This window comes from Electrophorus electricus, chromosome 26 (assembly GCF_041902795.1).
Source record: "Electrophorus electricus isolate QZ-2024a chromosome 26, ASM4190279v1, whole genome shotgun sequence".
Classification (NCBI taxonomy): domain Eukaryota; kingdom Metazoa; phylum Chordata; class Actinopteri; order Gymnotiformes; family Gymnotidae; genus Electrophorus; species Electrophorus electricus.
This window is the reverse complement of record NC_137522.1, coordinates 8,244,299-8,255,994: the sequence shown is the minus strand read 5'-3', so window position 1 is coordinate 8,255,994 and position 11,696 is coordinate 8,244,299. Positions and strand designations below refer to the sequence as shown.

The 11,696-nt window shown below is 37.2% G+C and overlaps 1 protein-coding gene across 2 annotated transcripts; it reads left to right on the top strand.

The window, feature by feature from the left end:
- The first annotated feature begins 725 nt into the window (after nucleotides 1-725).
- LOC113576212 (phospholipid hydroperoxide glutathione peroxidase) lies at nucleotides 726-5,470 on the top strand. Of its 2 annotated transcripts, none has more exons than XM_035523391.2 (7): nucleotides 726-892; nucleotides 2,589-2,683; nucleotides 3,435-3,579; nucleotides 3,751-3,902; nucleotides 4,391-4,415; nucleotides 4,583-4,642; nucleotides 4,843-5,470. In XM_035523391.2, the coding sequence occupies exons 1-7, from the start codon at nucleotides 827-829 to the stop codon at nucleotides 4,873-4,875; spliced, it is 576 nt and encodes a 191-aa protein (XP_035379284.1). In that variant the 5' UTR covers nucleotides 726-826; the 3' UTR covers nucleotides 4,876-5,470. The 2 variants fall into 2 exon arrangements, with proteins under 2 accessions (XP_035379284.1, XP_035379285.1); XM_035523392.2 differs by lacking the exon at nucleotides 726-892 and adding an exon at nucleotides 1,885-2,037.
- Nucleotides 5,471-11,696: the final 6,226 nt, after the last annotated feature.

The window sequence follows — 11,696 nt, the reverse complement described above, 5'->3', positions numbered from 1 at the left end:
TCAGTGTTCTTTGAAAATTATTTTTGATAGGTTCCTGTAGATTTTAAGTTTTATGAGTTAATTTCCTAGGTGTACAGTAACAATTTCAGTGTTTTTATAAAATGATTTTTGATAGTGATATTGATTTTACAGTGTATGGTATAGTAAACCCTGTGTGCTCATCTCCCATATGTTTAAGTGGTTTTTGAAAATGGTTTTGGGTAAAATGCGGCTGATTTTAATTTTTAAATTGATTCTGGATGTTGATTCCCTATGATTTAAACACACTATTAAGTATCAGTGTTGAAAAAAAAAAACCTTATTATTTCTTATTATTTTCTTCTTGCTTCTTCACTACTGACTCACTGACGTATATGACGTCAAAGATACACCGACTTTGTCTAGGCTGTACGCAAATTCGCGTTTTCCTGTTCACTGGCTGCTGGTTTTCACTGGCCCATGTAATGCGTTCAAAGTCCTTACAAAGTCTTATTCCACTCTACATATGCTTATTATAAACATGCAACATTTTTTTTTCTTCTTCTTCTTTTTTTTAAATAAAAAAATAAAATAAGGCTTTCTCACAGGAATCGGCGATACTAAATCTTTGACACAAATTAAGCAGTTTTGCAGATGTCAAAATAAACTACAGACTCAAAATGCACGACTTTTATGTGTCGTAACGTGGCACGTCCACTTGGGTTTTCAAAGGGGGCAAGCGTCCTGCGCATTAGGGGGGCGCTTACGTAACATATGCAGTTCTTTACATGTTTAATTACCCTGCACTCCTTCAGCTTGCTGGCTGATCTTACGCTGTATATTGAACTCTTTCGAGTTTTTGGCTAAAATGCAATTTATTAATCGTGTGCTGTTATTCGGAACTCTGACAAGCAGTGGAATAATTGGAACGACGGTAATTATCTAATGTCGTTTGTACACCAATGTGGAAGAATAGCACATCCACTTGGGGTTTCACAGTAAAACTTATAACTTATGTCTTGCGAAGTCTTGGCACGTATAGCCCTGTCGTCCGAGTTTAGGCGTCTGACTCTCAGTTTAACATGAATTAAACAGTTGTACAGTCAAGCTTGCTCTGTGTGTGTGTGTGTGTGTGTGTGTGTGTGTGTGTGTGTGTGTGTGTGTGTGTGTGTGTGTGTGTGTGTGTGTGTGTGTGTGTGTGTGTGTGTGAGAGAGAGAGAGAGAGAGAGAGAGAGAGAGAGATGTAAGTTTGTACCAGGACGTACCATTGTAGGCAATATGGCGTTGACAGCTGTGCGGGTCAATTACTCTGTTGACATTCGGTTTGTATTGTAAAGCTAAACTGAAAAATTTGTGAACTCTTCATGTAATAATTATAATTAGTTTACATTATACCTTATGTGGTATTGCCAATCTGTAAACTATGTGAAAGTACTTGCATTTTCCATCTTGTGTTTAAAACATATATTGATACATTGTAATAAACCGCATTATAATTCTGCATAAAGATGCAGAAACGTTAATTGTCTTTATGCAACAGAAATGAGTCAGGACTGATTTTGTATGTTCACTCATATTTGGCTTTCTTTCATTTTTGGAGTTAGAGAGTGAAAATTCTTTTTTTTTTCTGACCTCAGTTGTATGGTATATCTGGCATGTTATCATAAATCAGTATTATAGGCCACAGCTGTCCATAGTACACAGTTCTAGCAACATCACTGTACTGCTATCAGCTCTCCAAGGTTATGTAAGACTGTTATCAGTGCCACGGTGCATTCTTTTTCGCCTATGTAGTTAATCAATGGTTTATTGTCAGGTACAGAAAGTGCCCATTCTCCTCTTGTCTGTAGTCAGCATAAAACCACCTTTTAAAAAAAGTCTTGTTGTTAAGTTAATGATTGTTTTGACCCGTATAAAAGAAATGCCCTGATGGTGCATGTGTGAGTGAGGAGGCTTCAGTCTTTTAAGGAAAGGGAGCATTCTGTGTCATGTGTTGCCTGCTGTCTCAGTACTGACTGCAAGGCTGCCATGCATCTGCTTGGCTCAACTGTCCTGTTCTCCATCTTGTTGCAAACAGTGGTAAGCAATTAAGCTATAAAAAAGGCAGCAATGATGCAATCTGCTGTATTTTCTAAGTTTAATTTTAGACAGTGTTGGTGGATTTTTTTAGACATATTCACAAGTGTCAGAGAAATGTTTTCCCATAGAGATAACTTGTGATGTCTTGTGTTGTTTGAGATTGTTGTTTCTGTGTGTGCGTGCGTGTTAGAGAGAGAGAGAGAGAGAGAGAGAGTGAGAGAGAGTGAGAGAGAGAGAGAGAGAGGGAGGGAGAGAGAGAGAGAGAGAGAGAGAGAGAGAGAGAGAGAGAGAGAGAGAGAGAGAGAGAGAGAGAGAGAGAGAGAGAGAGAGAGAGAGAGAGAGAGAGAGAGAGAGAGAGAGAGAGGGAGGGAGGGAGAGAGAGAGGGAGGGAGGGAGAGAGAGAGAGAGAGAGAGGGAGGGAGGGAGAGAGGGAGAGAGAGAGAGAGAGAGAGGGAGGGAGGGAGGGAGAGAGAGAGAGAGAGAGAGAGAGAGAGAGAGGTATTCAAACGTATTCCTTTATGTTTGTTTACTCTTGTTATTGTCTCTGTAAGTCTGCACAGGTGGAGGACTGGAAGAATGCCAAATCTGTTTATGACTTCAGTGCCGTAGATATTGATGGCAGTGAAGTGTCCCTGGAAAAGTACAGGTAGGCAGTGTAGGGCGTTTATCTAAAAATGAAATAAATAAATAAATAATAATAAACATTATAATGCTTATTATAAATCAGAATGCAATAATATAAAATCACTATTACCTAATAGCTTCTAGCTATTATGTAGAAAAAAATATTGACATTATCATTTAAAATATGTTACATTTTGAAGTAAAAACCCCCCCCAGGTGCTGTATAATTGACAGAAGCTATTATAATAGTTGGCCTGCGTTTTCTGAAAGCCACATAGAAAAGCTACAATAACCAAGTCTGATCCACGTTTAGGAGAAATGCTCTCTCTGTTCATGCCAGTAGCAGCTGCTGAGTGGGGTTTTAAGTTAGTGCTCGAGGTAGCCAGTTGTAGGTGTTGCTCTATAACTTTAGAGCCTTGGTTCTCAACTCCTGGGTCCTCACTGCCATGGACAGTTTCAGGTGTTCCCTGCCCCAACACCTGATCAAACCCACTAAGGCCTTCATGATCAGCTAATAAGCCGGATTAGCTGAGCAAGGAAATCTTCAAAGTGAGTGGGTCCCCCAGACTGAAGTTGGAACCCCTGCTTCAAAGCATCACACCCATGTAACTGCGTGGTGTACCGATTTTGCTTTTAATTTTTCTCCAGCAGACAGAAATATGAGTGCATCTTTTTGTTTCGGGATGATATCAAACTGTTATCAATATATCCAACTGCAAGAACGTGGATGATGAAAGTTATCTGGCTTTTTTTATTTCTTTTTCCCTTTATAGGGGTAAAGTCATCATCATCACCAATGTTGCTTCCAAATGAAGCAAAACGCCCGTAAACTACTCTCAGTTTGCAGAAATGCACGCCAAGTACGCTGAGAAAGGTTTACGCATCCTGGCCTTCCCCTCCAACCAGTTTGGCAATCAGGTACAGGCTATTGCTCTTCTAAGACTTGGAATAAATGGTACCATTATTTACAAAACAAATTCTTATTGTCTTTCAAATTAACATAATGCATTATAATGAGGTACAATAAAATATGATGGAGTTAAATAGTTCTTCATGTGGTAATAAACAGTGCCCCTCTGTGTTGATCAGGAACCAGGCACCAGTGCACAAATCAAAGAATTTGCGAAGTCATACAATGTGCAGTTTGACATGTTCAGCAAAATCAATGTGAATGGACCTAATGCACATCCACTATGGAAGTGGCTAAAGGAACAGCCTAATGGCAAAGGATTTCTGGGAAAGTAAGTCAGCACTATTCCCATTTAGTGATACAAGCAGAAGCATTTATTTCCCGTAATAATTAATATAAAGCTGTCTCAATCTTGGTTCTATTCACTTCCACAAGAATATTTGGTTCAGGTACAATGTTAAGGTTGGACGAAGAGAACGTTGTTAGATCTGAATACTGGAGAGATCTGATTTGCGGGCAGGGTTTGGGGTGGTTTTGGTGTAGGCACTGGACAGACTCACTTTCCAGGTGATGGCACTGCATGGACATGCTGTAATGCCACATTGGCATCTCAGCACCCACTCAGCAAAAGGGGACATGCCAAGTCAGATATCTTCTCACAAAGGGCTCAATAACCATGACATGACAAAGCAGGATTAATGCTTTAATTCTTCTGTCACTTTTCTGTCACTACCTCTCTGTAACTGCATTATGATGGCTGACATAATTACTAGTAGTGATTCATATGGTAAAACACATATACTTTCCCATCCCTTCCAGTGGCATCAAGTGGAATTTCACTAAGGTATGTCCTTCCTTAGCTCCTATTCACATTTATTTATGGAAATTTAGAACCATTACATTTTATCTCTCTATCTGGTTCCTTGTTTTTAAATTCACTGCTTGTCTGCTCTTTTGGCTTAGAAGGTGCTGTGATGTTGTGACTGATGTTTGTGTGTGACATTTGTGCAGTTCCTCATTGACCGAGACGGCCAAGTTGTGAAGAGATATTCTCCACTGAATAATCCCAGCGTAAGAAAACAGACAACAACAAAAAACCCTCCATAAAATCACCATAAATTATTGTAGAAATTTGTTTATACTCTTAAAGATTGCATATGTACTCGTAGATTTCACCCAAATTCACCCAAATGATATCAGATTGTTTTTACAGAGTGAGATGTTGGAATTGTCTCAAGAATTATGCAGCTATAGCTGTTCTTCCATTTCAGGTGGTAGAGAATGATCTTTCCAAGTATTTGTAAACTCTGTGTTCCCACTGGGCAAGATAACTTCTTAGCATCCCCCTCCCGTTTCCGGGCTTTCCTGTGGACTTCTGTGCGTCAGCGGTGTAACCCCATGAATTTGTGATGGTTTGTCTTGAAACCCGCTCTGCGGAAAAGACAGACCTGATGCATTTGGCGTGCACTCCATCCTGGGAGGATCACCAGAGCACAACCAGTCAACCGGACAGGAACCTGATTCCCCCACTACCCTACTGATGCATTCACATCATGATAATTCACAAAGGAGTATTTCTTAATACATTCTTAATCTCATAAGAGTTAAACTCTTACAACGTAATCTTGCATTTAAACTGGATTTTTCTGTATTTAATGTTGTTCTGTTTCTTCTTCTGTCATTGTAGACATACATAATAGATAATACAGAATATGAATCTGTTGACATACTTATTGCCTTCTTCCAAATGAAGCTGACCCATAGCTCTTTGCTTGTGGTGTTGCATTAAATAACAACAACAATAATAATAAAGCATCTAATGTTGCACATACATTAAATCATAATGAATAGCGCTTGTATTAAGATTATTACAATTATTAAACTATATTTTATTTTAAATATATTGTTTGTGTGTTCTTGTGTATCAGTCCAAATCATCATTAAAGACTGGAACATTAATCAAACCACTGCAGTATATCATCAGTGATATAATTTTGATTATGATGAAAATCTAAATTAGGTGTAAAAACATGCTAGGTGAAATGTAGAGCATGGTTCCGCATTGGCAAATCCACTCAATATGACTCAATCTGGACCTTGGTAATTAATATTCTACAGTAATCATGCCTCCAAATGAACACTGAAAAAGCAGGTACACAAATCCATACCCAGTTCCATACCAAGCTACATAACTACCACAAAACAATTTTCTCCATATCCAAACTCTCCCTAATACAGAATTCTATCTCTGTATAACAATGTTTAACATCTGTCATACAAACTGTACATACTATACTGCTGGTGTTATTAATAAATTTAATTTTTTTATTGTTTCTTTATTTGCGCTTATGTATCTTCCCTCATGAACAATACATAAGTATAAATTAAGTCTTAATAGTCCTCTAAAGAGGGGGATGGTGGTGGACCAATAGATACATTTAAAAAACAAAAACAAAACACTAACAAAAAAAATATTGAGGTTGAAAGCCTACAACCTTTGGTAGGGAAACTGACCAGTCAGAACTGAGAAGCAAATTTTGGAATTCCATTTGCAGTTTCAAATTTATAACTGCTATGTACCTGTTTGTAATAATACCCATTCATATTCAGCTATAATATAGCTAGCTACATAGCGTCTTGGAAACCAATTAGAGAATCATTTAGAATCACTTAGTGTTGCTATCATCAGATCTCTTAAGTTCACGATTAAAGCTGGATAACATGGCTGTGAACGTTTCTTAGAAAATTAATTCAGCATTACTGTCTGTTTGTATAGGTAACAAAAATGGTCTTGATTAGTAGTCATTTACATGTTAGCCTCCCCACACATTTCCCTCACGTACTGTCACTACTTTTTACTAATAATTTAGCATAATAATTTAAATTTGAGTTCAAATGAATGCTGTGAACAAATCAGATACTCTTCCTTGAAGTATCAGAGTAAATTATATTAATATGAAAGTTTAATATGAAACTTTTTTCCCTCAGAAACAACAAATACATAATTTCCTCTGATATCATAATGATATAAAATAATAAGAAATTGACAACACTATGCTGACTTGATCACATTGCGTCCCTGCCATCATGAATGACATCCCAAGTTTTAAGGAGATGACACGGTTAAACTGGAATTAGTTAAACCCCTGAGTATTATATGAATAATGATCGTCAAGCAGAAATTAGCATGCAAATTCAAATGTATGCCGTGTTATGTCACACAGGAAATACTGTCACATCACATCACATCATATATATATATATATATATATATATATATATATATATATATATATATATAAGGTAAGGGTGGAGTTAATTATGACTCATTACATATAAGTCTACAGTTACATTTATTGAGTTATACCATAAATGTCAGTTCTATGACTGTTATTTTTAACTATTTCCTTCTGCTATTATTATATTATTCCAACTCCTGTTTTTATTACAATACATTTTCAGCATATATTTTGTGTGTTTAAGTTAGCCGTTTGCATTTCTTTTTCAGTGTTATGGCCTCACAGCCTAGACGGGGTCGTAACAATTGGGGGCTCGTCCTCTGTTTCTCCTCTGGTTCCTGTTAGTTCCTTTTTAGCCTGTTCCTTTTAGTTTTGCCCCTTCTCTCTGGTGTTTGGTTCTGGTTGGTGTTTTTTATTTCTCCCCCCTTCCTTCTTTGTGTGTGGGGTGTGTTGTGCTGTTTGTACTGGCTATGGCTGCGACATTGGATTTGTCTGCTTTTTCTGTTTGTCCGTCTTTTGAGCAGTTTTTTGAGAAAGGCAGATCTTTTGTTGGTAGCTGCTTTGTATAACGTGGTTATACCTCGCTCTGCTAATCAGAGGGAGAGGACTAGTCGAGTCTTCCCTTGTTGCGCCTGGAGTTCTGCCAGAACGGGAGCTGTCTCTGGGTGTTGATGTTGGCCCAGCTTGGGTTGTGGACACGCCAGAAGCTGTGGACGACCCTGTAGTCAGGCTGTTGGCAGGTTACTACTCCCCGCCACTTTTCATCAAATGCTTTGTAACCGGTGTCACATGAATAGGAAGCACGTTGGCATCCATCATCGTCTTTGGAATACTGTATGAATCAATTGGTCAAAGTGAATTCACCACATGCTCCTTCTGCAACTATAAGGTAAAAACAGTTGACAATCTTTTCAAAGTTAATTTTCAAACAGTTCTGCTGTTTGTTTACTTCTTGAGCATTTATTCTTTAACAATCGAAAGTAATACGCTGAATATTGTGAAGGTATGCATGAAGAAATAGTGGTGTGAAAATGCAACTGTCACATGGAAGTTTAATTCTATTTTAAAATCAAAAGTGTAACTATATTTCATTGCATCAGCTCTGTCCTGTAGAGTTCTGGTGTTTAGGTCCTTGGGTTATGGTATTAAAAAATTAGATTGGCCTGCAAAAATTAAGCATCTGTGTAAAGCTAATTATGTTGTAAAGATTTAAGCCTAAGACTTATAGTCGCAATTCACACTATATACTATATAAAGGACAAGTCACATAACATCTGTTAGTGTAGACTATTATGGAAACAAGATAAATGCTGTTCAACAAGGGTCTATATCAGACAGTAAATTTGACTTCCCAGTAGACAGACAAGAATTTTAGAAGCATTTTTGTGCGCAAAATTTACTTCAATGTAGGGCTATAATTTGTCGTGGAAATTGCACCACACTTCATAAAACCTGGAGAATATGAGACTTCTCGTTGCCTTTGACATTGTAATTTTGGCTGAATGCTTCTCAAGGCTATGCAACGCAAAACCATGGCAGAGAATGGCTAATGGAGTAGCTCTTGATTAGGATATCAGTAAGTAATCATACAGTTCATTACCACACTGTTTTGCGACTTCAAAGTGGCCACAACTGTATATTTTTGAGGGGATCTTTAACATACTGTGATTTAAATCCATTATGTTGATATCAAACTGCCTATTTCACACTAAACAATAAACAGAGTGCTGCACAGAGCACCTCCTAAATGTTCAGCACACTCTGAACTTCTGAAAATTTAGCACACCTCTAGTGAAGTTTGAGCTCCAAGAAAATGTTGGAGCTCAAAACCCACTTTCTTCTGTCTCCCTGGATACAGTTACTAATACTTTCCTTTCTATGCTCCCCTCATTAATGATTCTTCTGTGCTCTGTATTACCACAGGAGAAAACTCCAAAATGTCATTACAATTCAAATTTTCAGTCATATTAATCAAAAAGGACTGCATAGAGACAGTGGGAAAAAAAAAAACAACCTCTCCTGGATTCAGACCTCAGCTCATACCAGTACTCACTGGAAGTACCATCTGCAAAGTCATGCTGCTACAGAAGAACATTTTAATCATAAGCATCTGATCCATACGAGCTCTTCAGTGTTTTTTCTTCGGTCCTTAACCCTCCCCCTCCACCCTCATCTTTCACTCCCGAGGATTTCATCACCTGCTTTCAGGAGAAGGTTGCGGCAATCTTCCAGTTCTTTTCCTCTGTTCCCACTCTTCCAAAAAGTGTTCATACCCCCACATCCAAGTGTCTGGCTTCTGTTTCTCTTCTCTTCAGACAAACGTCTGACTTCCAGCAACCTCACTACATGGCCACATGATCCAATTCCTTCCACTCTCTTCCTCTCAAGAGATCTGCTTCCTTTCATCTCTTTTCCTCTCCCAGAAACAGCTCCACGATCCCAATATGTCTGGGTACCGGCACAAACCGGCACAGTCACCATAAACAGCCCTCATAGCAGCTTCAAAAATGTTTTGATTCTTCTGGACATTTCTGCAGTCACACACAGTAGGTTGTCCAGCAGCTTGTGATGCTACACCACCTCGTAGTCTGTGTATACCTCTTACTATTGTAGTAATTTAATCACATCGGTCAAATTTGCACAATGTTGTATTTTCAACATAGTCACCATGTCCAATGACAATCATCTTTGCATTTAAATTAACCCATTTTGCACATTTTAATATAGCACGGCCAAGTCCAAACTTTTTTAAAGGAAGTACTTTATCTGGACAACCTGCCAAGTCACTTATAAATGATAAATAAACGATAAATCACTTAAAATGAGAATAATGGTATCTGTGAAACACTGTCAACAGTCAATAAAGACTGCTGCCCCCATTTCAAGTCCATTAGCGATTTAGTTTTCAAAATATTGTACTGCTTCCCATTATTATATCATTCTAGATCTTTTCCATTGTAAAATACATTTTATATGGGACAAAACTTTGTGTACAAATAATTCAAATCAGATATAAACAATAATAAACACTATGTTAATTTATAGTTGCCACATAGCCTGCCATATAGTCAAATGAATACATTGAAAAATGGGCTGAAAAATCACATTGTGTATGGTGCTGATGTATTAACTCATGATTCTTGCTTCCTAGTACACATCTTGAGCCATAGGTCAAATACTAAAATTAAATTAAGTTTATTGGAATACTTTTAAAATATACATCACTAATGTAGGTTCCAGATTATGTGCTTTATGCATACTGGCAAAATAGTGATTATGGGAACAAGATTGTATATTAAGTTGCATATTATCAATCTTGCTCTGTGAAGTTTAGAACATAGTCTGTCCTAAATGACATGATGTGTACTGCACTGTTCATAATGGATGAATGTATCTTGCAGTTTGCTGAGCACATGCTCAGTTGGAACGGATGTTATCAATAATAATTATATATTCAAAAGATGTATGAAGTAGGAAGACATCTTTTTTAATCTAATGGTATCTTGGGCCATTGTAGCAGTGGGTTAGGGGTTGTGTTAATACCTGTAACTCATTGGTAACATATGGCCCCAACTCTTCAAAAATAGTCCAATCTTAGAGGTGACTACAGTGGCTCATCTAGCACGGCCTGATGACATACTGTAGCAAATTTGGTCTAAAAGTGGACCAGTATCAGATCTGACCACACCCTCTTAGCCAGGATATGCTCGTGATACACAGTGTCAGGTTTTGGTGGTCCTGGCAGAGAGCCTAATGGGACACGTAAGTAATAGGCTGACTGCATAGGTAATATCAGCCTTTAAAACAGGACTAAAAATCGAATAATGTCCGATCTGACCAGTCAGTCTTGTCCAGGATGTCCTCATAAACCACTGTGTCAGATTTGGTGGACCGGGCAACCTCTTCAGCTTTGGCAGGCGAGAAACCCTAATGGGACTCTTAGGTAATAGGCGGAACGCAGAGGTAATTTCAGCCTTTTACAAAGGGCCTAAAAGTGGATCAGTGCCAGGTTTGGTTAGGGTTAGGGTTAGGGTTAGGGTCCGCTTACTAACTGTACAGACTTGTTCTGTTAATTATGTCTTTTTTTTGTTGTTACATTTTTCTTTTTTTCCCTGTAATTTTCAATATAGCTTAGGTAATTGTGAGAAAGCAAAAATACATGATAGATATATCATTAACATAATTGAAAATTATGTAATATTTCCACAACAAACACATAACAATTACATATTTCTAGTTTTTATAAGTAATACATTTTTTTGTAGGACTAATTTTTCACCACCAGGTGGCGGTGTTATGTAATATTTTGTCCTTAGAGGTAATTTACATATTTTTTCTGTACTCTTGTCTATATGCTGTCATAATTTTTTACAGAATCTTTCTATGTCCTTATAGTAATTTTTATATATATATATATATTCTGTAAGCCTGCCTTTAATCCTAGTATTCAATACACTGGGAGGATCCAGATAGTTTGACCTGCACCACTGGAGACTTCTGGAGCTCAGGTAAAGACCAGACTTGAATTACAGAATCTTTCTATTGCATTCTAGAGAATTTACATTTTTTAAAAATATATATAATCTGAGTTTTTACAGAATATTTATTTGTCTTTATAGAGAAAATATTTTTTTTTTAAATATGATGTGTAAACATTGTAATTGTATCTCAAACTTGTGTTTATATTTAATCATCATAAAGATTTTGTAAGTTTAATGAAATAGACATGATTTAAAGATTAAACCACATACAATTTTCTACAATTTTTCTACTTTTTTTTAAAGTTGATTTAGAATATTGTGAGGTAGCATGTAAATTGTTGTATAGTGAATTAATCACAAGTAATCATAGATATGTAATGTGCAGGAACAGACTGTGGAACAAAA